Source organism: Bos indicus x Bos taurus, chromosome 18, assembly GCF_003369695.1.
Source record: "Bos indicus x Bos taurus breed Angus x Brahman F1 hybrid chromosome 18, Bos_hybrid_MaternalHap_v2.0, whole genome shotgun sequence".
NCBI classification, from domain to species: domain Eukaryota; kingdom Metazoa; phylum Chordata; class Mammalia; order Artiodactyla; family Bovidae; genus Bos; species Bos indicus x Bos taurus.
The window spans coordinates 40,695,860-40,723,752 of record NC_040093.1 but is presented as its reverse complement, the minus strand read 5'-3'; the positions used below and the strand labels follow the sequence as shown (position 1 = coordinate 40,723,752).

The window sequence follows — 27,893 nt, the reverse complement described above, 5'->3', positions numbered from 1 at the left end:
TAAGGCTTCCACCTGGTTCCCTTGGATACTCGCACTTGGAACCCAGCTGCCATGCTACGAGGAAGCCCAGGCCACATGGAAGGGTCACAGGCAGGTGTTCCAGCTGCAGTCCCAGCTGGCAGCCAGCATCGATTGCCAGATAAATGTGTAAGAAAACTTCTAGGTAACTCCAGGCCTGGCCATGGCCTGACTGCAAATCTGTGAGAAATCCTGAGCAAGAACTGCCCTAGTTGAGCCAGCAGGCCTCCAGAGCCATGAGAGATGATGATGCCTGGGGTGATTTAAGAGGTAGTGTAGATTACTGGACACGCTCTCACCCTGCTTACACACACCTGAGGCCAGCCAGGGCCTCCGACACAGGTGGTGCTGCTTCAGGTCAGTCTAATCCACGAGCCATAGGTGCACGTGGACACACCCCCCCTTCTATCAGCCCTTTTTAGGGAAATAGAGGCTTCCCAACTATGCACAGAGAAGTCTCTATCAGGGCAAGAAAAGACTTCAACATTTTGTAGTAACAGCCCTGCATTGTGTGTGGATCAAAGACAGACTGTAGAATCCACCATGATGGACAGTTGGCCTTAAACAACTGACCTCTATGCTCTCCTAATTCCTGACATTTTTTTTAAAAAGTGAGATATAATTCACATGTTATAACATTCACCTCTTTAAAGTATACAAGTCAGTGGTTTTGAATATATCTACAGATGTGTAACCATCACTATAATTTTATACTTTTTAACTAATTAGCCTAAGCCAGGTCTTAGTTGCAGCACTCAGGATCTTTGATTTTCTTTGTGGCATGTGGGATCCTTAGTTGAGGCACAGGAATTCTTATTTGTGGGATCTAGTTCCCTGACCGAGGATCGAACCTGGGGCCCCCTGCACTCGAGTGCAGAGGCTTAGCCACTGCACCACCAGGGAAGTTCCCTTTGTACTTTTCATACAGTAGTATGATTGCCTGGGCCATGGTCTTGCCTCTGAGAGGTGAGCACCTTGAGGGAAGGGACTCTCAGCTTGGAATCACCACCATCCATCCCAGAGCCTGACTCTTCTGCTCTGGAGCAAGGACAGGAGAGGGACTCTAGGGGTCAGATCAATCAGAAAAGGCTTCCTGGAGGAAGAGGGGCTGCAGCTGGGTCTAAGAATGATTCTGGATTGGTTTGCCCCACAGCTGGGCTGAGGGCTTTGAGGACTTTTAGGTGTTAGAAAGAGGAGAGAGTTTGTAGGAAAGAAGGATGGATGGGGGAGCAGGCAGGCAGAGAACAAAGCTCAGAGCCCTGGGGCTGTTTAACAGCCGCCCTCTAAGGCTGCAAAGTGCCAGTGACTCAGACGTGGAGGGAGGCTCGCTGGCTGCAGCGTGAGTCTCCCAGTTAACCCTCGCCTGCCTGGAATGGAAAACTCACAACCTAAGTGCTCCGGGTTAACTCCAGTCCCTGAGCCCTGGCGCCAAGGGCTTTGGAAGTGGACTTGAGGTCCGGAGACCTGTCCTCCACAGTTTGGTTAAATGAGGCTCCTGTCTGGAGCACTGGACTGGGGAGAGGGGCGGGGGAGCAGGCACGGAAATACTGTCGATTGACCTGTAGCGCGAAATCAGTGCCTCTTATAGGGGAAAGAGGGCCACCGCCGAAGGATGGACTGGGCGCCAGGCTCTCAGGGGCCCGCCTAGTCGCCCTCCCGCTGCCTAGTCCCAGGCACCGTTCGAACTGTCTTTATCCCATTGTCTCTGTCAGAGAAATACGTATGTGTGGTATGTGTCATCTTCCACGTCCCTGGCGGCGACAAGAAAACGCCGAGCTCTTTTACTAAGAAAAAAAGAAAAAAGGGGAGGGGTGGAGAGAAAACACGGCGATCTCAGTGCTGTCAGTACAGCCCAGAACCAAACCCCGTGGTGCATCCCCCGAGGGCGCAGCGTTGAGTCCAACAGCCCTTGGGGTCGAGGCAGCAGGCGGCGCCCTACGGCCCCGCAGGCCCGGGCAGAGCCCACCCTCGGACCCGGGCGCACAGTGCAGGCAACTCAGAGGTGCCCGCAGCTCGGACGAGGCCGGCCTGGGGCGAGTGCGAGCCGCCTCGCGTTCCGATCCGCGGAGTCCTAGCGGGCAACGTTAGGACCCTCGGATTCCAGCCTCGAACGTTCGGATCCTGGGATCCCCGCCTCGAACCCACGGAGCCCCGAGGCGCTGGGAGCCCCGAGCACCAGGGCGCGCCAGCCGCGGTGTCCGAACCACCGGCGGCGGGCGGGACAGAGCCCCCGCTCCGCCCGTGGGAGCGCTCGCCCCTCCAGGAAGCGCCCGCCTCACCTCCCATTTCCCGCCCCACGCCCGCCCCCCTCCTCGGCCGAGGGAGGAGCCCGAGCGGCAGCCAACGCCGCCGCCGCCCGCCCGCCCGGCCCGGGAGGAGGACCGGACCGCTAGCGGCTGGGAGCGCACGCGAGCTGGCCATGGCCGCAGGGGCAGCGCCCTGAGCCCGTCCCGCGCCCACGGGCTCGGCCGAGCAGGGGAGCGCCCTGGGATGCCCCAGTGGCCCGGAGCACAGGGAGCGGCAGCCGCGCGGTGACGGGGAGCGGCGCCCGCCGGACCCGCGGTGAGCGGGGGCCCTGGCGGGCAAAGGGGCGGGCTGGGGCCCGTGGCGCGAGGGCTCAAGTTCGGCCTGGGGGCTTGGCTTCTGGAGACAGTGGCGAGCTGGAAGGAAGCTGGGTTCGGCTTCGAGGGGCTGCGGAGCCCAAAGCCCCTGCCACGGGCTCGCATCCAGACTCCTGCGTTTCGGTGACTCAGCTCCGACCCGGCCACGCGGGGGCGCCCTGGCGTCTTCCCGGACCGCGGGGATGCCGAGGGCAGGGTGCCGGGAGAACGGAGGTGCCCTCCGGGGTCCGAGCCCAGCCGCGTCCGCACCCTCCTACCTCGCCCGAGGACCCTGGGAGGAAGGGGGGGCGTCGGGAAGGTGGAGTCCCGCCACCGCCGCAGCTGCGGAAGTCTTGGAGTCAGGCTGGTTCGGGGCAGGCTCGGGGCGCTCCTCGCCAACTTTTGCCCTGCTCCCACCCGGGCCCACCACCCCCGCCTCCTCCCGCAGCCCGTGGGACCTGCTAGAGAATCAGCTCCCTGCCGGGGAAGGGGAAGTAAAGAGAGGGAGTGGAACTGGGCACCTTCCCAGAAGTCGGAGTGTGTTTGCAAACTAGTTTTTTCGTAAAAGCTGTCTGGCACCTGTGTGTTTGGAGAGGGGGGCGGGGAGGGAGGAAGCGTGGAAAAAGAGCAAGACCCTTTCTTCCTTCCAGGTCCCCGTCTCCCCGCAGCGCTGTTTCTTTGAAAAGATAGAGGGCTCTGACTTTCCTCTTCCTATTCCATCCCCCAGCCTCGTTGGACAAGCCTCTTTGGGGAAGGGGCTCCTTCAAAGGGGGCTGTGATTTGTGATTTGCCCAAGGTCACAGGTGGAACTCAGGGCTCTGGTAGCCAGGTGGAGGTGGTTCTTGCTGTTTGGGACTCCCTCTGGCCCTGTTACGTGGCGGGGGAAGTGACGAGGGGGTGGAGAATTGCCCCACTGACCCTTAGTTTTTGCTCCCCTAGGAATGTCAGCTGTCACTGAGGGATGGGGAACTTTTTCGGTTTCTTGGGGTACCCACAGCTTCAGTCATTGGGGGGAGGAGCCAGGTTGTAACCTTCGGCAGCTGCAGCTGCCTCTGACCAGCCCTCATGGGGAGCTGGGGAGACCTGGGTCTGAACACCTAGCCAGCAGTGGGACCCTGGCTGAGACCTTCCCTCTGAGTCTCCAGGTCATCATCTGTAAAATGGGCGGATTGTCTCTAGTCTATGTGTACAGAGGCAGGGTGTAAACATAAAGAGTGGTTTTATTGCAGTACCTTGATGTGGAGCCCAGAGTGGGAATGCCCCAGGCACGTGAGAGAGCTGGCCCGAGTGAGAGGGTCATCCAGGCAGTTTGCTCTGTGGAAAGAATCGTGGGCTAAGAAAGTGGATTCTTGGGTTCTGGCCCTCTGCCCTGTCCCTTTTTAGGTGCCTTGCCACTCCTAAGGCTTAAGGGCTTTTCCGGTGGTAAAATGAAGCAAAATATGACTCAATCCAGTTTACCCGGCTGCTGGGAGACTAGAACTGGGGGCAGGGGGCAGGTGTTCCGCAAAGTTGGGTGCACTGGTGGTCATGGGACCTTCTTCCCAGAGGCCATAAAATTTAAAAACTTAGGGATGTAAGAAGAGGGTCGGAGAGAGACCCTCAGTTTCTGTACCAGTAAAGTAGTGAGAGCACTACTCTACACCTTTATAATCTTTTAAGGGTGATTGTATTGTTCTCGAAAGGAAGCCGTGAGGATTAAATTCGACAACAGAGGGCTCATGCGCCAGCGCGGTGGCTGTCTGTAATAAGTGCTGGGTTAACGTTAACCGTGGTTATCATGGTTATGGGAATATTAGTAAGCCTGATGTGGGTTGCTGATTTGAGGATTCCTTCTGGGATTTTTTCAGGCCAGCTCGGCTCTTCTCTCTCCCACCTTCTTCCTGGAGAGAGAAGCCTCAGAATCCAGATGGCAGACTTTTAGGCTATTCCAGGGGCCGGTCCTGAGCAGGAAGGGGCCAATAGGCTGAAGAGAGCACCATGGGGGGGGTGGTACATCCGGTGGGGTGGTCCCATTTCCCCCACCTTGGGCCGGCCTCCCAGGGCTCTAATGGGTGATGGAAAGCAGAAGAACGTTCTCTAGGAGTTCCCGCAGGAGCAGGTCACCAGGCAAGGTCTGAGAAGCCATCAGCTGACGCCGGGGTCCCATCTGCCTGATGCTCTCCCCTCCTCAAATACTTGCAGGGTGGTCACTTCAGGAATCCAGCCCTCTCCAGCTGGGAGAATATGGCCTCAGAAAGGGGGCAGGGTTCCTTCCCCTCCTGCCTGCTCCCCCTCTACCACCACCACGGGACACAGGGTGGGCTCTTTGGGAGCTGGGAGGCCAGGTCACCCTAGGATCTGGGAAGGCAGCAGGTGGAGAAGATGAATCATGGCCTGCCCCCGTTCCCCAGAGGGAGGATGCGAGTCCCAAGGGGATTCAAGGCTTCCTGAAGTCCCACGGCACCTCAGGGCTTCCAGACCAGTGTCCCCTCCCTTTGCTGGGCAACCCGGCCTCTGCTCTGTGGTGAAGCCAAGGGCTCTGCAGGCCCATGGCCTGGAGCATTTCTCCACCCGCACCGAGATGAAACGACTGGCTGCTGATCCCTCCCTCACTATTGCATCACCTTGCCTAGTTTTTCTTGGGCTCTTGGCCACTCTCTCCCCTCCTCTGGGGGGGCGGGGGTGGTGTGTGTATGTCAGCTTGTTCTCTGCCCTCCTCCCCATCGGGTCAGCTCCAGGGACGACACGGGCATCTTACGTCCATCCTATTCAGGGCATTTTCCCTGCACTTACAGGTGCTCGGTCGCTGTTGGAGAGATGGCTCAGTCTGCCCCTCCTTGTTGAATGGGTCTGTGATGTTGGGTCATGGAACTCGGAAGAGTCCAGAGCTCACCCTCTGGGGACTCTGGGAAGATCCTTGTCTCACTGTGCTGAGTGCTGGGGCGGTATCTGAGGGCGGTGGCCCTGCCGATGGAGGAGGAGCAAGCGCTGGCCTGGGGGAAGGGAAAGGTGTGAGTCTGGGAGAGGTGAGATTCATCCAGCACTGATTGACCCTGGGATCTGGGGGAGGAGGGCATGGCAGCTGCTGACCTGGGTGGGTCATGGTCTGCAGACTCAGGGATCTGGGGTGTTCTGGGGAGAGTCACCCATCCTCCAGGTGACCTGGGCCACATTTTTTAATCTCTCTGGCCTCAGTTTCTTCATCTAGACATGCAGGAACTTTGCATTAGGAGCTCTTCCTTTGCTTTCTTCACATGGTTCTTAAAGGCAGCTATGAAAGGGCTTGTAAACGAAAGAGGGCTTTGCCCAGGTTTCCACCAGTGCCTTTGGCTCCCTGCCATGCAGGAAGGCTTTTCTCATCATGTAGCCATCTATTCGTTCCTCAACAATGTTTTGTAATAGCATAATATGTCAAGGGTTTATTTACTGTTTTAGGTATGATTTGTTTATTCACAGACTTTAACAAACTTTTTATTTTATATTATAGTTGATTTATCGTATTGTGTTAGTTTCAAGTGTACAGCAAAGTGATTCAGTTATACATGTATCCGTCCGTTTTCAGATTATTTTCCCATATAGGTTATTACAGAAAATTGAGTAGAGTTCCTTGTGCTATACAATAGGTCCTTGTTGATTATCTGTTTTACATATGGTAGTGTGTATGTGTTAATCCCAACCTCCTCATTTATCCATCTCCCCCCACCCCCGACTGCCACACCTTTCCCCTTTGGTAAGTTTGTTTGCAAAGTCTATTTCTATTTTGTAAATAAGTTCATTTGTATAACCTTTTAAAATATTTTACATTTAAGTGATACATGATATTTGTGTTTCTCTGACTTACTTCACTTACTGTAATAATCTCTGGGTCCATCCCTGTTGCTGTGAATGATAGTAATAGGATAGGATCATGTGGTCGTTCTACTTTTAGTTTTTTTAAGGAACTTCCATACTGTTCTCTGTAGTGGCGGCTAGTTAGTTAGTTCAGTCGCTCAGTCGTGTCCGACTCTTTGCGACCCCATGAATCGCAGCACGCCAGGCCTCCCTGTCCATCACCAACTCCCGGAGTTCACCCAGACTCACGTCCATCGAGTCAGTGATGCCATCCAGCCATCTCATCCTCTGTCGTCCCCTTCTCCTGCCCCCAATCCCTCCCAGCATCAGAGTCTTTTCCAATGAGTCAACTCTTCACATGAGGTAGCCAAAGTACTGGAGTTTCAGCTTTAGCATCATTCCTTCCAAAGAAATCCCAGGGCTGATCTCCTCAGAATGGACTGGTTGGATCTCCTTGCAGTCCAAGGGACTCCCAAGAGTCTTCTCCAACACCACAGTTCAAAAGCATCAATTCTTCGGCTCTCAGCTTTCTTCACAGTCCAACTCTCACATCCATACATGACCACAGGAAAAACCATAGCCTTGACTAGACAAACCTTTGTTGGCAAAGTAATGTCTCTGCTTTTGAATATGCTATCTAGGTTGGTCATAACTTTCCTTCCGAGGAGTAAGCGTCTTTTAATTTCATGGCTGCAGTCACCATCTGCAGTGATTTGGGAGCCCCAAAAAATAAAGTCTGACACTTTCCACTGTTTCCCCATCTATTTCCCATGAAATGATGGGACCGGATGCCATGATTTTCGTTTTCTGAATGTTGAGTTTTAAGCCAACTTTTTCACTCTCCTCTTTCACTTTCATCAAGAGGCTTTTGAGTTCCTCTTCACTTTCTGCCATAAGGGTGGTGTCATCTGCATATCTGAAGTTATTGATATTTCCCCTGGCAGTGTTGATTCCAGCTTGTGCTTCTTCCAGCCCAGTGTTTCTCACGATGTACTCTGCATAGAAGTTAAATAAGCACAGTGACAATATACAGCCTTGACGTACTCCTTTTCCTGTTTGGAACCAGTCTGTTGTTCCATGTCCAGTTCTAACTGTTGCTTCCTGACCTGCATACAGATTTCTCAAGAGGCAGGTCAGGTGGTCTGGTATTCCCATCTCTTTCAGAATTTTCCACAGTTTATTGTGATCCACACAGTCAAAGGCTTTGGCATAGTCAATAAAGCAGAAATAGATGTTTTTATGGAACTCTCTTGCTTTTTCCATGGTCCAGCGGATGTTGCAATTTGATCTCTGGTTCCTCTGCCTTTTCTAAAACCAGCTTGAACATCAGGAAGTTCACAGTTCACGTATTGCTGAAGCCTGGCTTGGAGAATTTTGAGCATTACTTTACTAGCGTGTGAGCTGAGTGCAATTGTGTGGTAGTTTGAGCATTCATTGGCATTGCCTTTCTTTGGGATTGGAATGAAAACTGACCTTTTCCAGTCCTGTGGCCATTGCTGAGTTTTCCAAATTTGCTGGCATATTGAGTGCAGCACTTTCACAGCATCATCTTTCAGGATTTGAAATAGCTTAACTGTCTGTACCAGTTTACATTCCCACCAGCAGTGTAGGAGGATTCCCTTTTCTCCACATCCTCTCCAGCATTTGTTGTTTGTAAACTTTTTGATGATGGCCTGGCTGGTGTGAGGTGATACCTCATTGTAGTTTTGATTTGCATTTGTCTAATAATTAGCAATGTTTAGCATCTTTTCATGTACTTTTTAACCATGTGTACATCTTTTTTTGGAGAAATGTCTGTTTAGATCTATTTTTTGATTGGGTTATTTGTTTTGATATTGAGCTGCATAATCTGTTTGTATATTTTAGAAATTAATCCCTTGTTGGTAGCATCATTTGCAAATATTTTCTCCCATTCTGTCTTTTTGTTTTGTTTATGGTTTCCTTTGCTATGCATAATTTTTTAAATTTAATTAGGTCCCATTTGTTTGTTTTTGTTTTTATTTTCATTACTCTAGGGGATGAATCAAAAAAAATATTACTTTGTCAAAAAGCATTCTGCCTATGTTTTCCTCTAAGAGTTTTATAGTATCAGTCTTAGATTTAGGTCTTTAATTGATTTTTATTTTATTTCTGTATATGATGTAAAAGAATTATTTTACATGTCGCTGTCCAGTTTTCCTGGCACCACTTATGGAAGAGCCTGTCTTTTCTCCATTATATTCTTGTCTCCTTTTGTCATGGATTAGTTGGCCATAGCTGCATGGGTTTATTTTTGGGCTTTCTATCTTATTCCATTGATCTGTAAGTCTGTCTTTGTGCCAGTACCATACTGTTTTGATCACTGCAGCTTTACAGTATATTCTGAAGTCAGGGAGCCCAATTCCTCCAGCTCAGTTTTTCTTTCTCAAGATTGCTTTCGATTATCAGAGTCTTGTGTTTCCACACAAATTTTAAGATTTTTTTCTTCTAAGTCTGCAAAAAATGCCATTGGTAATTTGATAGGGATTGCATTGAATCTCTAGATTACCTTGGGTGCTATAGTCATTTTGGCAGTATTGATTCTTCCAATCCAAGAATATGGTATATCTTTCCATCTGTTTGTGTTATCTTCAGTTTCTTTCATCAGTGTTTTAGTTTTCAGAGCTCAGGTCTTTTGTTTCCTTAGGTAGGTTTATTCTTAGGTATTTTCTTCTTTTTGATGCAGTGGTAAATAAGATTGTTTCCTTAATTTCTCTTTCTGATCTTTTGCTTTTACTGTATAGAAATGCAACAGATTTGTATTATTTTTTATAGTGCAACTTTACCAAATTCACTGATGGGCTCTACTAGTTTTTTGGTAGCATCTTTAGGTATTTTGCAGTCAGACATGACTTAACAACTGGAAAACAACAACAAATGTATCATGTCACCCGCAAACAGTGACAGTTTACCTTTGCTCCTAATTTGGATTCCTTTTTTTATTTCTCTGATTGCCGTGGCTAGGACTTCCGAAGCTATGTTGAATAAAAGTGGTGGAAGTGGACATCTTTGTCTTATTCTTGATCTTTCAGGGTTTTACTTTTGAGTATGATGTTAGTTGTGGCTTTGTCATATATGGCCTCTATTAAGCTGAGGTATAGTCCCTCTTTGTTCACTTTCTGGAGAGTTTTTATCATAAATGAATGTTGGATTTTATCAAAAGTGTTTTCTGCATTTTTGAGGTGGTCATATGGTTTTTATTCTTCAGTTTGTTAATGTGGTGTATCACACTGATTGATTTGTGGATATTGAAAAATCCCTGCATCCCTGGGGTAAATCCCACTTGGTGATGGTATATGGTATATGATCCTTTTAATTGTATTGTTGGATTCAGTTTGCTAGTATTTGTTGAAGATTTTTGCATCTATATTTTTCAGTGATCAGATCAGATCAGATCAGTCGCTCAGTCGTGTCTGACTCTTTGAAACCCCATGAATCGCAGCACACCAGGCCTCCCTGTCCATCACCAACTCCCAGAGTTCACCCAGACTCACATCCATCAAGTCAGTGATGCCATCCAGCCATCTCATCCTCTGTCGTCCCCTTCTCCTCCTGCCCCCAATCCCTCCCAGCATCAGAGTCTTTTCCAATGAGTCAACTCTTCACATGAGGTAGCCAAAGTACTGGAGTTTCAGCTTTAGCATCATTCCTTCCAAAGAAATTCCAGGGCTGATCTCCTTCAGAATGGACTGGTTGGATCTCCTTGCAGTCCAAGGGACTCTCAAGAGTCTTCTCCAATACCACAGTTCAAAAGCATCAATTTTTCAGTGCTCAGCCTTCTTCACAGTCCAACTCTCACATCCATACATGACCACAGGAAAAACCATAGCCTTGACTAGACAGACCTTTGTTGGCAAAGTAATGTCTCTGCTTTTGAATATGCTGTCTAGGTTGGTCATAACTTTCCTTCCAAGGAGTAAGCGTCTCAGTGATACTGGCCTATAATCGTGTGTGTGTGTGAGAGAGATATCTTTGTCTGGTTTTAGTATCATGGTGATTGTGGCTTTATAGATGAATTTAGGAATGTTCCTTCGTCTGCAATTTAACTACACACACATATATACACACACACACACGTATGTGTGTGTGTGTATGTATGTGTGTGTGTGTATATATATATTTGTGTATTTGTCTGCGCCAGGTCTTTGATCTTTGTTGTGTGATGGAGGATCTTCAGATCTTTAGTTATATCATGTAGACTCTCAGTTGCGGCATGTGTTAATAGGATCTAGCTCCCTGACCAGGGATTGAACAGAGCCACTTGCATTAGGAGCGTGGAGTCTTAGCCACTGGACCACCAGGAAAGTCCCTCCTCTGTGATTTTTTGAAATTGTTTCAGAAGGATGGGTATTAACTCTTCTCTAAATGTTTCATGGAACTCACCTGTGAAACCGTCTGGTCCTGCACTTTTGTTTGTTGGGAGTTTTGTAATCACAGTTTCAATTTCAATGCTTGTGATTGACCTTTCATGTTTTCTGTTTCTTCCGGTTCAGTTTTGGGAGACTGTATCCTTCTAAGAATTCATCCGTTTCTTCTAGGTTGTCCATATTATTGGCGTATAGTTACTCATAGTAGTCTCTTATGACCCTTTGTATTTCTGTGATGTCCATTGCAACTTCTCCTTTTTCATTTCTGATTTTACTGATTTTATTGAGCACTCCTGCTTTTTTTTTCTTGATGAGTCTGGCTAAAGGATTATCAATTTTCTCTTTTCAAAGAGAAACTAAAAGAAACTTTTAGTTTTACTGATCTTTTCTATTGTTTTGTTTATCTCTATTTCATTTATTTGTGCTCTGATCTTCATGATATTGTTCCTTCTGCTAAACTTTGGGTTTTCTTTGTTCTTTTTTTTCTAGTTGCTTTGGGTGTAAATTTAGGTTGTTTATTTGGCAGTGTTCTTGTTTCCTGAGGTGAGATTGTGTTGCTGTAAACTTCCCTCTTACAACTGCCTTTGCTGTGTCCCACATGTTTTGGATCATCATGCTTTTGTTTTCATTGTCTCTAGGTTTTTTTTTTTAATTTCTTCTGTGATTTCTTCAGTGACCCATTGGTCATTTAGTACCATATTGTTTAGCTTCCACATGTTTATGTTTTTACAGGTTTTTTCTTATAGTTCATTTCTAATCTCATAGTGTTATGGTTGGAAGACGCTTGATATGATTTCAATTTTCTTAAATTTATCAAGGCTTGCTTTATGGCCCATCATATGATCTATCCTGGAGAATGTTCTGTGTGCACTTGAGAAGAATGTGTATTCTGCTACTTTGGGATGGAATACTCTATAAATATGAATTAAGTTCATCTGGTCTAATATGCCATTTAAAGTCTGTGTTTGTTTATCGATTTTCTGTCTGGATGAGCTGTTCACTGATGTAAGTGCATGTTAAAGTCCCCCCACAGTTACTGTTGATTTCTCCTTTGATGGCTATTAGTATTTGCCTTATAAGTTGAAATACTCCTATGCTGGGTATATATACATTTACAATTGTTGTATCTTCTTGGATTGATCCCTTGATCATTATGTAGTATTTTTCTTTGTTTCTTATAACAATATTTTAAAATCAATTTTGGCTGACACGAGTATTCCTATTACTATTCCAGCTTTGATTTCTGTTCGCATGGAATACCTTTTTCTATCCCCTCACTTTCAGTCTGTTTGTGTATCCAGATCTGAAGTGGGTCTTGTAGACTGCATATGTATGGGTCTTGTTTTTATATCCATTCAGCCAGTCTGTGTCTTTTGGTTGGAGCATTTAATCCATTTGCATTTAAGGTAATTACCAATATGTATGTTCTTGTTGCCATTTTGTTCATTGCTTTGGGATTGTTTCTGTATGTCTTTTTTCTTCCCTTCCTCTTTGGTTCTTTTGTGATTTGATGACTATCTTTAGCGTTGTGCTTGGATTCCTTTTCCATTTTTGTGTGTACAGCTATTGTAGATTTTTGTTTTACAGTTCCCATGAGGTTTTGATATAGCAGTTTGGTATATAAACAAGATTGTATTAAGTTGCTGTTCTCTTAACTTCAATGTGTTTCCAAACATCCTGCATTTGTGCTTTCCTCACAGTTGCTGGTTTTGATGTCATATTTGTACATGGATGATTTCCTACCTTTACTCTATGTTTGCCTTCACCAGTGAGCTTTCCTGCTTGTGATTTTCTTGTTTCTAGTTGTGGGCTTTACTTTTCGCCCTAGAGAAGTTCCTTTAGCATTTGTTGCAAAGCTGGTCTGATGGTGCAGAATTCTCTTAGCTTTTGTTTGTCTATAAAGCTTTTGATTTCTCTATTGAATCTGGATAAAAGCCTTGCTGGTAGAGTATTCTTGGTTGTAGCTTTTTCCCTTTCATTACTTTAAATATATCATGTCCCTCCCTCCTGGCCTGCAAAGTTTCTGCTGAAAACTCAGCTGATAACCTATGGGCATTCTCTTGTGTTATTTGTTGCTTTTCCCTTTTTGATTGTAATATTTGCTCTTTGTCTTTAATTTTTGTCAGTCTGATTAATATGTGTCTCAGTGTGTTCCTCCTTGGGTATATCTGTATGGAACTCTCTGTGCTTCCTGGACTTGGTGACTGTCTCCTTTCCCATGTTTTAGAAGTTTTCAGCTATTATCTCTTTAAATGTTTTGTCATACCCCTTCTCTCTCTCTTCTTCTAAGACCCTTATAATGTGAATATCGATGCATTTAATGTTGTCCCAGAGTCCTCATTTTTTTTTTCATTCTTTTTTCTTTCTTCTTTTCCAAGGCAGTGATTTCCACCATTCTGTCTTTGAGCTCACTTATTTATTCTTCTGCCTCATTTATTCTGCTATTGATTTCTTCTACTGTATTTTTTCTTTTGGTTATTATATTGTTTATCTCTGCTTGTTTGAATTTTCTTTGTTAAACATGTCTTATATCTTGTTGATCTGTGCACTCCATTCTTTTCTCAAGATCTTGGATTATCTTTATTATCACTACTCTGAATTTTTTCAGGTCAGTTGCCTATCTCTGCTTTACTTAGTTGTTCTTCTGGGGTTCTATTTTGTCCCTTCATCTGAAACATATTCCTCTGCTGTTTCATTTTATCTAACTTGCTGTGTCTGCAGTCTCACAGGCTGCAGGATCATAGTTCCTCTTGCTTCTGGTGTCTGTCCCCATCTCGTCATGGCTTCTTCTTTGTCTTTGGAGGTAGAAGATCTTCTCTTCGTAGATTCCACTTCTTTCTTGTCAGTGGTTGTTCAGCAGTTAGTTGTGATTTTGATGTCTCCATGAGAGCAGGTGAGCTCAGATCCTTTTATTCTACCATCTTGTCTGGGCAGGCTTCTCAGCAAATGTTTTCTGAACCAGCTCCTCTGTGCCAGGGAGTGTGTCAAAGCTGAGGCACAACTACAGAGCTCCAAATAGAGTTGAGGGGACAGAGTAAGGCAAGCAAATGACCAAGAGATAGGAAAACTCTAGGTGGTCAAAAATGCCATAGAAAACATAAACCAAGGGGAGTAATTGAGATGTGATGGGGTGGGGGTGGGGAGGGGACGTGGGTCAAGGAGACTTCGGAGCAGGAGGTGGTGACATTCAGGCTGAGATGTTAATGGACGGCATGACATTCATGGCTGGTTCCCAGCCTACCTGGTTCCCAGCAGGTGCTCTGTGGGTGTTTTTGAATGAATGAAGGAGGGAGGGGTGCCCGGGCAGAGAGAGCAGCACCTGCAAAGGCCCTGAGGTGGGAACTTGCTCAGGGTATTCCAAGAGCCTGTTCTCTCCACCACCCACCTCTCTGTCTCCTTTGGTGGCTGTCATGTCTCCTCAGGAGCTTGGGGCATCTGGCCTGCCCGCTGTACCTTGACTATCCCCTTCCCCATGACATGGGAGAGCACATGCTTGGCTCCCAGCAGATGGTGCTGTCCAACTGCTCCCTCCTTTGGGGTCTCAACAATCTTCCCAAGTCAAAGTCCCATCCCCATGGGCTCCCCGAGGGCTGTGCTGGGCTGGGCAAGAGCACAGTGGGCCCTGCCTCACTTCACACTGTGCTTTGCCCCCGACTAGCTGAGTGACCTTGGGTGGAGTATTAGTTCCCCAGGACCCCTGTAATGAAGCGCCTCAACTGGGTGGCTTCAAACAACAGAAATGCATTCGCTCACAGTTCTGGAGGCTGGAAGTCCAAATTCAAGGTGTTGGCAGGGCTATGCTCCCTCTGTGGGTTCTAGGGGAGGGTGCCTCCTTGCCTCTTCCAGCTCCTGGTAGCTGTAGGCACCCCTTGCTTTGTGGCAGTGTCACTCTGGTCTCTGCCTGCTTCTCATGACTGCCTTCCCTCTGTGTCTCACACATTATCCTCCCCTACGGACATCAGTCACGTGGGAATCTGGGCCCATCATGTGCCAGGATGTCCTCATCTTAACTCCACATCTGCAACTACCGTTTCCAAATAAGGTCGCACTCTAAGGTGCCAGGGGTGAAGGTTTAACACCTCTTCCAGGGGACACAGTTCAGCTTCTGATAGGTGGGTAACATGACCTCTCTGTGCCTCGGCTGTCTGATCTGTGAAATGGAATGGTAGTAATAGGGCTCATCTGCCAGGCTTGCAGGGCTGCCTAAATGGAATGGTGGAAACCTCAGGACAGGGCCAGGCACTCAGTCTATGCTAATATTTCCATCTCCTCCATGAAGGCTTCCTGAGAGCTGGGACTAGGAGCTGGGGAGCAGGTGGCCATGTCCTTGCCCAGAAGGACTTGCTGAGGCAGACTGGGGCCTGGGTGGCCTGGGATGCAGAGGCTTGGAGAGGCCCCTCCACACTGTCTGGATGGGTAGAGGTGGCTGGGCACCTCTTCAGTGTTGTAGGATGAAAGCTCTTAACAAAAAGTGGGGAGTCCCATCTGTAGAGAGCTAGGGTGCCCGGCCATAGTAGGAGCCCACAAAGCCATTCACACACTTGAGTGAGCCCAGACGATCTTTCAGACCCAATAAGCCTGGAGATTCTGGGAAGGAGCTTGGGCTAGAAGCCCGGTGCAGCCCAGCAAAGACAGAGGAGCGTATGTAGACTCCCCAGAGCTGGGAGGAGCCTACAGTCTGACAGGCAGGGAAACTGAGGCAGAGAGCGAAAGCGACTTGTGGGGAGTTCACATCTAGAGGTGGGAGCCCTTGTCTCCTTGTCTCCCCATGGAGGGCCCCTGGGTGGGTGTGGGCACCAGGGCTTAGAGCCCCAGGGCTGTACCCCAGTCCCTGAGGCTGCCCCACTTGCAGCTCCTGGTGGCTGCAGGCAGCTACCCTTCAAGTGAAGCTAGGTTGGAATGACTTTGGCTGGTGATCATTGTCACCATGCCCTCCACCCTCCATTAGTTTGTTCCCCACTCTGAGCCTGGCCAGACCCCCCCCTACCCACCCACTGCCCCAGGTCCCTGATGTACTTTCCGCACCCCAGAGTCCAACTACGCCCATCCCCTAGAGTGCTTACTAGTAGGCCAGAGGCCAGGGTATGGCCAGCCCCACTTTGCAGATAAAGGAGCAGAGACATGGGGTGGGGGCAAAAATTGGGCAGAAACCGGTGCCTGGCTCCTTGGGGGTCAGGGCCAACCCCTAGGGTGGTAGGCTGGGAGACCCTGGGACCGAGCCCTTCCAAACAAGGCTCAGTGGAACCAGGGTCTCTGGGATCCTAGAGGAGGCCCCTTCCCCCAAGTCTAGAGCTTATGGATTTGGTGGGGGCTGCAGGGAATAATCTCCCTCTGGGTGTGGTCTGGCCAAAGCTGGGGGCCTCAGAGGACAGAAGAGGGCATCAGGGCTGACCCCCGCAGCAGCGTCCTCCCCACACTGTCTGTATCTATATTTATCCCTACAATAGTCTGACTGCCTGTCGGGAGTGCAGCATTTTCAGGGCACAGCAGCCTTAGTTAAAGTGGAGAAGTGATTTGTGTCAAAATGCTGCCCCCCCGCCAACCTTGACGAGAGCACTGTGCTGTTCCCTGGGGTCTGCACACCTGCTGGCGGGGGCCAGTGCAGCAGTGGGTAGGCAGGGAGGGCCCCAGGGGGTATGAGCAGCTGGAGGCTGGACCCCCACACACATACACTTCAGAGAACCAGGGCTGTGGGACATGGGGATGCTGGGGCTGTGGCTGGAAGGTGGGACCAGATAAACTCTAAAGCCTTTCAAGCTCAGAGATTCAGTGAAGTCCTAATTTCTGGAATCCCAGGGTTCTGGATTCTTTGCATCCCTAGTCGCGGACCTCTGCAATTCCAAGATGCCATGAGTCGTCTCCCCTTCACCCTAACTCTTCTGTACTTTCAGCAAAGGTTTGTCAAGCTCCCATTCTATGCTTCTCTGCGCCTGGAACAACAGAAGTGAAAATAGACCTGGTCCCGTCTTTAAGCTCACGTGAGGGTGACATTTCCTTAAGTCAGTGGTTGCAATATGGTGACAATTGTAAGTGCATCCCTGTCTGGGGCCAGGGGCTCAGGGGGCAGTTGTAGAGCAGTCTCCAAGTTGTGTTTTTTTAAACATTTTGTTGAAGTATAATACACAATATAGAGCAGACTTCCCAGGTGTACAACTCAATGACTGTTCACAAACTGAAGACATCCGTGTTAGCACTCCCTAGACTGAGACACAAACATGACTGTCCCCGAAGCCCCCTGGTAGCCCCTCCCAGTTACTAACACCCTCCCCCACTATCTTGCAACCCTGACTCCCAACAACATAGATTTGTTTTGTCTGTGTTTAACTTCACTGATGTAATGGACGTGAACTTGGGTAAATTCCCAGAGATGGTGGGGGGTAGGGAGGCCTGGCATGCTGCAGTCCATGGGGTCGAGAAGAGTCGGACACGACTGGGCGACTGAACAACAACAACGAAATGAGATCGTACAGGATGACATGCTCCTCTGTGTCTGGCTTCCTCCACTCAGCTTGTTCGGGAGACCCCGTTCCTGTTGGTGGTGTCCTGTGCTTCCTTGGGCTCATGGCAGTTCAGCCCATTGTGTGCGCATCGCATTCATCGTTTATTTATCCCCTTTCCTGATGATAGGCACACAGGGGACTCCTGGCCTGGGGCTGTTACAAACAGTGCTGCTCTGGAAGTTCTCAGGTGTGTCTTTTGGGGAACATACTGCATGTTTCTGCTGGGCATTGCTGGGATCGTCATAACGGATACATTTATTTAGCTTTGTAAACACTGCCAGACGTTTCTCCCAAGTAGTTGTCCCAGTCTACACTCCCGTTGGTAGCACATGAGAGTTCCAGTTGCTCCACATCCTTGCCAACACTTTGTATTGCCAGCTTTTAAAGCATATTTTTTATTTACTCATTTTGGCCGCACTGCATGGCATGCGGGATCTTAGTTCCCCGACCAGGGATCAAACCCGCACTCCCTGCAGTGGAAGCATGGAGTCTTAACCACTGGACCAACTTTTAAGATGTTATCCTGGGGGTGGGAGCATAGTGACATTGATTTTGTTTGGTCTTGCTCAGCTGAGTTTGAAGAAGGAGAGAGCTAACTCAAGAAGAGGGAAGGGCATTCCAGGCAGGTGGAACAACATGCAAAATTACGGAGATGTGAAAAAGTATTGTTGGGACCCTGTGAACAGCATAGCTAGAACCAGAAATGTGTTGAGGCAGTGTGAGGGGGGCTGTCAAGGTGTTTGGATGTTGTCCTGAGAATGGTAGAGAGTCCTGGAGAAGATGGTCTCATTTTGAGCTGGCACCTACAGTGTATCAGGCACTTTGTAATTTCTGCTTGGTGGACAAGAAAACTAAGCTAAGATTCAGAAAGGCCTATGACTTGTCCAGAGTCATATTAGCAGAGGCTCTAGAATGCAAATCCTTCCAAGCCTCAGTTTGCTCATCTGGAGAGTGGGAGTGGTGAGAGCTCCTTGCTCAAGGATGTTGTGAAGCTATAGAAGTTAAAGTCTCTAACACACTGGGCCTGGCGCCTCAGGCAGGTGTTATTATTATTCTTGTTTTACCTCGTGTCTCTGTCTGCGTGGCCACACCACCACCTGTCTTCCCTGCCAGCTGACAGGATAGGCGTGGGCTCTCCTAGCTCCCGTGATTAGGAAGGCCTGGCTGAGAACTCCAGCCTCAGCACCTTGTTTTCCTGCCCCAGGTAGGTCTCCTAGGACCTGAAGGTTGCTCTGATGGTTAATCCTATGTGTCAACTTGGCTAGGCTATGGTGACCAGTTGTTCAGTTAAACAACTGTCTGATGTTGCTTTTGCAGGTGTTTTTCAGATGTGATTAGCGTTTAAATCGGTAGATTTATGTTAATCCTCCATTACGTGGGTGGGCTACATTCAATCAGAGGCCTTAAAAGAAAGGACTAAGGTTTCTCCCAGAAGAAGGAATTCAGCCCCAAGACTGCAACATAGAAACCTTGTCTAGTTTCCAGTCCGCCTGGCTTGCCCTGCAGATTTGGGACTCAAGAATGCAATATCAACTGTAACCCGAATTTCCAGCTTTGCATCTCACCCTGCAGATTTCAGACTTGTCAGCCCCCACAAATGCACGCGCTGATTCCTTAAAAGAAATCTCTCTCTATGCAGATATCCTCCTAGTGGTTCTATTTTCTCAGGAGAACTCTAATACAGTTGCCATTTTTCTTCCTGGGTCTTATCCTCTGGGAAAGGGGGTGAAGGAGGCAACTTAGATCTGGATGCATTCAAGGCACATTCCCACCCTTAAAGCTCAGTAAACACAGCCATCAGGGCCACTGGGGACCAGGCATGTGGCTGGCCAACCAAGGGTTCCGGCTACCAGGGTGTCACCACCTAAGACCAGAGGCTACAGACTCAGAGGTCTGCCGAGACACAGCAGGAACTCAGCGTGTGAAGCTGGCAGGGCTTTTATGGGGACCAAGTATGATGACTGCCTCATTATGCCAAGAGCAGGCTAAACCACAGCCATCCCCGGGTGTGGTCAGCCATTGGGGGGCCATGGAGCAGGTTGGTGTTCAAAGTGAGGTCTCAGATGGGCCGCCTCAGTAGCACCCAGAAGCTTGTTGGAAATGCAGACTCTCAGCTCCCTCCCCAGACCTGTGGGCACTGGCAACTGCATTTTAACAAGACGCCCCACCTACCCACCCCTCTGGGATCTCTGTGTCCTGAACCCACTGCTAGTGTCACCAGGAACGTGAAAGTGTCAGTCGCTCAATTGTGTCTGACTCTTTGAGACCCCATGACCTGGAGCCCGCCAGGCTCCTCTATCCATGGAATTCTCCAGGCAAGAATACTGGAGTGGGTTGCCATTCCCTTCTCCGGGGGATCTTCCCAACCCAGGGATCAAACCCAGGTCTCTTGCATTGCAGGCAAAATCTTTACCATCCGAGCCATCAGGGAAGCCCTGCCACCAGGAGGGCTTGTTAAAACACAAATGCCACTCTGGGGACTCTGACTAAGCGGGTCTGTTTGGGGCCCAGGAACCTGCAGGAGGGAGGGAGGAGGCCCATCTGGGAACCATAGTTGGAGCGATGACAGTAGAGGCCACTGTGGGAACCTCTGCTGTCAGTGATCAGACCCCATTGAGCACGGTCTGCTGCCTGAATGAAGGCTCAGATGCCCTCGGGATCCTGGGGGCCATGGCCCAGGAGTATAGACCTTGAAGTGTGTGGGGTCTGAGTCTGTTATTCCCTCCCTGACCCTGCATTTACCATCCTTGGCATCTCTGAGCTTTGACTTCCGGCTGAAAAGGGGAGCCTAGGACCATGTACTCAACCAGTTTTAACCCCTGGTCCCCTTTATACGCACCATAAACCTCACACATCTGTCCCCCTGACCCCAGCCATCTGGAATCACTGCTAATAGCAGGAGCTGCAGAGTGGCATTCTAAGGCTTCACCTTGCTTAATCCTCGATATCAATACCTGATGAAAGCGCTTTTATTGTTCCTGTTTTTTTTTTTAAGGTTTCTGTATTTTATTTATTTATTTAATTTTGGCTGCACTGGATCTTCATTGCTGGATGCAGACGTTCTCTCGTGGTGAGAAGGGGCTGCTTCTCACTGCAGTGGCTTCTCCTGCTGCAGGGCAGGAGCTCTAGGCGCGAAGCCTCCATAGTTGTGGCCCATGGCACTTAGTTGCTCTGGGCCTGTGGAATCTTAACAGGGATGGAACCCATGGCCCCTGCATTGGTAGGCAGATTCTTAACCTCTGGACCACCAGGGAAGTCCCTGTTCCGGTTTTTTATAGAAGGGGAACAAAGACCAGAGAGGGTAAGTAACTTGCTTGAGACCACACAGCAGGTAAATGAAAGCCCCAAGGATTCAAAGCCCGACAGTCTGAGTCCAGAGTCTGTGCTCTCAACTTTGGCACGGTACTATCCAGAGGACCCACTCCTGTCCTTGTAACTTCCACGACAAGAGTCTATAGAGCGTTACTTTGTGTGGTTGGCACTGAAAACAGGATTTCATTTTTCAGGTGTCAGGTTGAGCAGGCTTGTTCAGAGGGTGCACGAGGCCCCCCATTTCTGACAGGCCACCCGCTGTTGCACTTGCCCCCTGGTCTCCACCAGATGAGACTCTGCAGTGGAGGCTGCTGCCTCCACCTCCCCCCCAGCTGCCTCCCCTGCCCCCTGCCATCCCTCTCCCCGCGCCTGCCCCTTGAGCCTGCCCCTCTCAGTGTCTCCCGTCACTGTCCATCTCTGAATTGGGGTTTCTGCAGGCCACCTTGGCGTCTCTTCCCCACAGTGGGTGGGGTGCATAACCCAGCTTCTGGGTCCTGAGCCACTGGGGTCAGCAGAGAGGGAGAAAGATGGTTGGGTGGCCATAGCTCTTAGCCTCAGCACCACCCTTCCCTGGCACCACTGCCCCTTCTTGAGCCTCAGTTTCTACCTCTGTGAAGTGGGACTGTGAACCCCTCTAGTGCTGGCCTCTTGGAGCAGTGATGAGGGTCCCAGGATTCAGAAAGGGCTTTGTGATCTCTTGCGTGATGTGTGCAGTGGGGCAGTGGTCGTGATTCCTCTGGGGCTGTCGGTGGCGGGGCTGGTGGGGGGGCGGTCCCTTCCTCATTCATCTGGCACCTGTTTATCCCACACCTGCCCACAGTGTAAGTGCTCTTCTAGGTGCTGGGAAAACAGTGGTGATCCCTCCCTTGTGGAATGTACACTCTAGAAGGACAGGCAGCACACAAGGCAGTTGGACAAATAGTAAAATGCTCGTACATCACATTGATCTGCAAAGAAAATGGTGTGGGGCTGAGATTACATTCGCTTGGGTGACCAGGGAAGGCCTCTGGGGGGGTGACATTAAGCTGACAACCAAGATGTGTCGTGTGAAGAAAGGCATCTCTGGCAGGGGGAAGAGCAAGTGCAAAGGCCCTGAGGCAGGAGCGAGGTTGGCACATTTGCAGAGCGGGAGGAGACCAGTGTGCTGGGGCACAGGGAGCGAGGGCGAGCATGGCATGAAGGGGAGGGTCGGGAGAGGATTTGGGTTGTGTGACCAGGAAGCGCAGGCCCTGGGAGATTTTCAGGGAGAGCTGTGGTAGCATCTGATTTGCATGTTTTTTTCTTTTAGTTAATGTATTTATTTTTGGCTGTCCTGGATCTTCGTTCCTGCTCGGGCTTTTCTCTAGTTGCAGAGAGTGGGGAGCTACTCTCCAGTTGCAGTGCTCAGGCTTCTCATGTGGTGGCTTCTCTTGTAGCGGAGCACAAGCTCTAGGCAAGCGGGCTTCAGTAGTTGTAGCTCCCGGGCTCTAGATTACAGGCTCAGTAGTTGTGGCGCACGGGCTTAGTTGCTCCGTGGTATGTGGGATCTTCCTGGATTAGGGATCTAACCTAAATGTGTCTCCTGCATTGGCAGGCAGATTCTTTACCACTGAGCCACCAGGGAAGCCCCTGCCCCCAAATTGAATGTTTCGAGACTCCCTCTGGCTCTGGTGTGGAAAAGAGAGTCTGGGGTTGCTCAGGGAGACCTGACATTGGCCAGGGGAGTGGAAGGGGCGGGATGGGGACGACGCTGGATACATCTTGTAGGTAGAACTGACCGCAGGAGTAGGATAGGGGCTGAAGGAAAGAGGGAGGCCAAGTATGATGGGTTCCTAGGTTTCTGGCTGAAACTGGAATGTTCTTAGACCTGTGGCTCAGCACCAGAGTCCGCAAATTCTGTTTTTTTCTGCTTGAAGAGTAAAATGCCTTAGAAGCCTGGGGCCAGTGGACCCTGTGGGAGCTTAAGCCTGAGTCTTGTCCATTGTTGTAGCCCAAGGTGCTCAAGGAATGTTGACTGAATGAATGAAGGGGAATTCCCAAGCCCTGCCCGCTCTCTGCCTGGCTTTCTGTAAAAAGGAATACTATCCCTTCTGTATCCCTGCCTTCCGATTCCTTCCCTGGGGCGCTGGTCACCCCAGAAGGCTTATGTCCATCTGGGCCAGGAGTCAGGACCATCCACAAGCGGGCCCGGACTCCCCAGACCCCCTCTCCAGCCCGAAGCCTCCAATTACCTGCGGGGCTCAGGGTACGCATGGGGCGAAGCATCAGGGAGCTTTCCGCCCTGCCCAGATGCGCATGGCAGGCCCAGCCCTCCCTTAATGACACCTTGCCGCCGGCCCTCTTGCTGGAGTAGGAGGGGAGGGGGCCCGGCCCAGCCTAGGCTGTGGTTTCTTTTTCCATTGCGTCAGGCCTCAGGGTCTGGCCCGCCTGCCCGCTGCCGGCTGGCACAGAGGGACCCACACTCACCCTCGCCTGCCCCCACTGCAGACACCATGTGCTCCCCGTTTCGGGCATCTAGAAGCTTCCAGCCAGAGGGTGAGTTGGGGATGGGGGACCTGCCCCTAACTGGGGGAGGAGTGCCCCTTCCCCACCCACCCATCGCTCCGGCTCTCTGGGGCCTGCGAGCTGATCCAGGTGGGGTGGCAGTGGGCTTTGAGGAGCCCCACCCAGTCCAACCCTCCCATGGGACCTGGCCCTCCTGGCCACACCCTCAGCCAGGCTGAGCCAGTGAGGGGAAGGAGGACAGTGCAGTAACCGCGTGGTGATGGTGGCTCAGATCTGGGGGAGAGCGGGAAGAAGAGGCCCCAGTGTGATCATTTGAGTGCTTGCCTTCACACTTGTTAGTCTGGGGGCCTAAGTATATGTGTGTGTCCGTGTGTACATGCACGAGGAAGTGTGTGAACCTGGCCCCCCAGAATGAAACAGAGGTCTCTGACTTGGCAGTGGGGGCGGGGATGGAGGCCCAAGTGGCATCTTGGCTGTTAGGAAGGGAGCCTGTGAGGTGGAGAGGAGGTGGAGCTGGAATCCACCCCATCAGTGATGATGAGAGAGACAGGGGTATGGGCCGGGCAACCCCAGAGGAACTAGTGACCCTGGGCGCTCTGGGGCCCTCTGAGCCTCAGGTTCCCTCGGGCTTGGCTGACACCCCAGATAGCCCCCACCTGGGTTCTAGATTCCCACCATGCCCAGCAGTCCCCCTGCCCTGGCCGGAACGCCATACCTTGGCCTGGGAGTCTGGAGACTTGGCTCACGCCCTGCCTCTGCTGGTTCCTATGTGACCTTGGACAGGTGATTTCTGCTTCTGAGCCTCAATTTGCTTATCTGCAAAATGGGAGTGGCTGCCATGCTTCCCCTCCGCATCCTCCATGGGTAGGTATAAGCATAAACAGGTATTCTCTCAGCCCCTTGGCAAGATGTCCTTTTTTTTAAAAAAAAAAAAAAATTTATTTAGGTGCACCGGGTCTTAGTTGCAGGACACGGGATCTTTAATTGGGGCATGCAGGATCTAGCTCCCTGACCAGGAATCGAATCCGGGCCCCCTGCGTTGGGAGCGCAAAGTCTTAGCCACTGGATCACCAGGGAAGTCCACGATGTCTATGCAGGACATCACCATTCCCCGTTCTCCTCGCTGAGTCGAGGATTTGCTTGCCCCTCCCCCACAGGGCACGGCTACCCAGCTGCACAGTGAGCGGGAGCACGACTCTCCAGCCCCTGATGGAAACTAATTTTTACACGACATGAATAAATCCTGCAGGCAAATTGCAGTGCTGTCCTGATGCTCTGGGCTCGTGTGATTGTAATGAGGTTCTAGGGACAGACGGTGGGAGGGAGGGGGCTGAGCACTGGCTTTGTCTCTGCCCAGATCCTCTGCCTGCCAGGCACACCCCGGGGCGATTTCGTATGGAGCCCCACACTCAGGCCTCCTGAGACCTGGGCCCAGGGAGAAGCTAGCGCTCAGGGAGTGGGCTGGGCCCCGGGTTGCCACTGTGACTCCATCCTTCTGCTTGGATGACAGCCACCTCCTCGCTGGCCTCCCTGCTGCCTCTCCTCTGTCTAACAACCCCTTCTCCCCACAGGGGCTGGAGTGAGCTTTTAAAAACACAAATCAGATCATGTCACCTCTCTGCTTAAAACCCTCCAAGGCTTCCATCACTCTCAGAACAAAGCCCTGGCTCCCCCTGGGAGCCTCCAGCCCACAAGACCTGGCTGCCCTCCAGGCTGGAACGGGAGCTCAGAGAGGGCTGAGGCTAGGCCATCTTCTTAACTGCCAGGCCCAGCCCTGGCACAGTTCTTGGGACTCAGCAGATGCTTGGTAAACACTCTGGAGTGAATGAGCGAGCCTCGGTGTCGCAAGGCGCCAAGGTGTCAGTTGCTCAGGAGAAGCCCAGGTTTTCCTGGCAACATGAATGGGATGCCTGTGTCCACCGTGATCTGTTACTGCCCTGACAGGAGCAACTTGGACCTGCGTGTATCTCACGGGTAAAGACAGACCAAAGCAGAGAACAACTTCAGGGACAAACTAAACACTCACCTACAGAGACTCCTTTTTCATGCATTTCATGCATTCTTTCTCCAGGCTTTGCCCCATCCCCACCCCCTTCCCCTCCCCAACCACACACGCACACTTCAGTCTCCGCATCTTGAGGGCCTGGTGGTGCCTCCCCAGGGTGTGGAGGGCCTTAGCAGATGTCTGTCCCCTCTCTGACCCTCAGCGTTGTCTCCCTAGACTGTGAGGCGCTGCTGCCGCCGCCGCTGCCAGCCCCTATGGCCTACATACCCGGTGGGGGTGCCCCAGCCTCGGGGGCGGCCCCCGTGGGCTCCCAGTACTGCGTGTGCAAGGTGGAGCTGTCGGTCAGTGGCCAGAACCTGCTGGACCGGGATGTCACCTCCAAGTCCGACCCCTTCTGTGTCCTCTTCACAGAGATGGATGGCAGGTGGATGGAGGTGAGGCCCTTTGGTGTGCGCTGCCCTGGGTGGTGGGCGACGCAGTCGTTGGGGAGTGCTCCCCCTGCCTCCCTGGGGTCAGGCCCTTAGAAGTACTTGGAGGGGGAGCTGGGGATTACCTGGAAAATTGTTATTCTGAAATGTTTATAATATTAGTTAAAATATTTATATTTGTGTTTATTATAATTCAATGGTGATGGACAGGGAAGCCTGGCATGCTGCAGTCCATGGGGTTGCAGAGTTGGACACGACTGAGCGATAGAACTGAATAATTTGTAGATTTATGTTTACATAATTTTATATTTAGTGTTTGTTATATTTTAAGTTACTGTTGATGTTTAGTCGCTCAGTTGTGTCCGACTCTTTGCGACCCCATGGACTGTAGCCCGCCAGGCTCCTCTGTCCATGGGGTTTCCCAGGCAAGAATACTGGAGTGGGTTGTGTTTTCTTCTCCAGGGGATCCTCCCAAACCAGGGATCGAACCCGTGTCTCCTGCATTGTTAGGTGGGTTCTTTACCACTGAGCCACCAAGGAAGCCCTTAGGTTACTATGCTGCTGCTAAGTCGTTTCAGTTGTGTCTGACTCTGTGCGACCCCATAGATGGCAGCCCACCAGGCTCCGCCATCCCTGGGATTCTCCAGGCAAGAACACTGGAGTGGGTTGCCATTTCCTTCTCCAATGCATGCAAGTGAAAAGTGAAAGTGAAGTCACTCAGTCATGTCCGACTCTTAGCGACCTCATGGACTGCAGCCTACCAGGCTCCTCCGTCCATGGGATTTTCCAGGCAAGAGTACTGGAGTGGGGTGCCATTGCCTTCTCCGTTAGGTTACTATAATAGATGGTTAAAAGAGAGTTTTGCAAAATGCTTGCTTCCATTTTTAAAATAACTTTCCCCACTTATTCCTCAATGAGCACAGTCAGTGAGGAGCAAAGAGAGAAACAGGGAACTCTTAGGCTTTGGTCCCGTCTCAGCGGGGGACCAAAGCCTAACAGAGTTCCCTGTTTCTGACAAGTCTCAGCTCTGTTACTCCCTGCTGTGTGGTTTTGGGCAGGTGGCTCTCCCTCTTTGAGCCTGTCTCCTCATCTGTGAAATGATTTTTTCTTTTTATGCCTACCTTGGAGAGCCTCAGAGCTGAGGATGCTGATGGTGCCACAGCCAAGGATTTCTGAGCTAGAAGACTTCAGCCTGTGGACTGGGGAAAGATGTAGCTTAAGGAAGGATACTGAGAAATGCAAACCATTAAGGCTTTCAAGGTTTAAAAATGGCTTTGTTTCCTATTCCAAAAGGGATCTATATGCATTGTAGTAAACTGAGACAATCCAGAAAATCAAAGTGGTTGGGAACTCACCTGTCAGGGAGAACCAGTTGTGAACGGTTTGGTATCCAGCCTTCCAGATAATTTTGCATGCATGTAAACTTTCCAAAATATGTCTCTTAATTTTCATAGTTATTTAACGAGGCCTCGGTGGGCATTCCCCAGAACATACAGTGGTTTACAAAGAGTTTTCACAGATGTTGGCTCCTTCTTATGATGCCAAGGAAATGGGCTGTTGACCCATTTTACAGAGGGGAAAATGGGGCCCAGAGAGGGGAGGGACTGACCTGTCTCACCCAGCACATGGTGATGCAGCCGGAAGTGAGAGTTGGGATGTGGGGTCAGCCAAGGACTGCTGGGAGAAGCCTGAGGCCTATCTGCCAGGTTTCCGGAACTCCCGCCCGGCCCCACCCCTTCCTCCCCCAGGCACCCACCTCCATCTCTCTCCCACCCAGGCCAGCCACCCTGGCTAAAAATAGCCCAGGGCCAAGACCTCTTCCATCCCTGCTGCTCTCTGGCCCTTGGAAATGGAATGGGTGGGAGGAAAAATCAACACAGCCCAGGCCCCAAAATAGACGGTCACCCAGACTCCGTGGTTTGGGGCCTCAGTGCAGAGAAGCCAGGAGGCGGGGTTCCTGTCCCAGCCCCACCAGTGGCTCCCAGTGTACGGCCCTGTCCTTCCCCAGGCCTCAGTTTCCACTCTCAATGGGGGGTGGGGGGTGCTCAGTTCCCAGTTTTGACATCCCAGGGTTCCGTGAAGGTACAAACATCTGCTTCCATGGAGGACAGGGAACCCTGACCTCACCTCCCCCTAAGTATCCCTCCTCCTTCTGTTTCTTCTCTCAGCTTCATGTAAAACATGGTTTGAAGAAAGGGTTCTCCACAAATAAAAAGGAAGCAAAGCCACAGACACTCAAACCCTTTCATTTTACACAAGTGGGAACTGAGCTTCCAATGGGAAATGAGACGCCCTCTGTCACTTAATCTTGGCAGGGACAGGGTCTGAACTCTTATCCTAGAACCTGGGCA

The 27,893-nt window shown here is 50.4% G+C and overlaps 1 protein-coding gene across 1 annotated transcript in view; it reads left to right on the top strand.

Moving 5' to 3' along the window:
- Positions 1-2,375: 2,375 nt before the first annotated feature.
- Positions 2,376-27,893, top strand: part of CPNE2 (copine 2) — a 55,240-nt gene continuing 29,722 nt past the window's right edge. The window contains exons 1-2 of the mRNA XM_027516483.1: positions 2,376-2,580; positions 25,331-25,548. Coding sequence (XP_027372284.1) covers positions 25,369-25,548 — 180 coding nt within the window. The 5' untranslated portion in view covers positions 2,376-2,580; positions 25,331-25,368. The remainder of the gene's footprint in view (positions 2,581-25,330; positions 25,549-27,893) is intronic.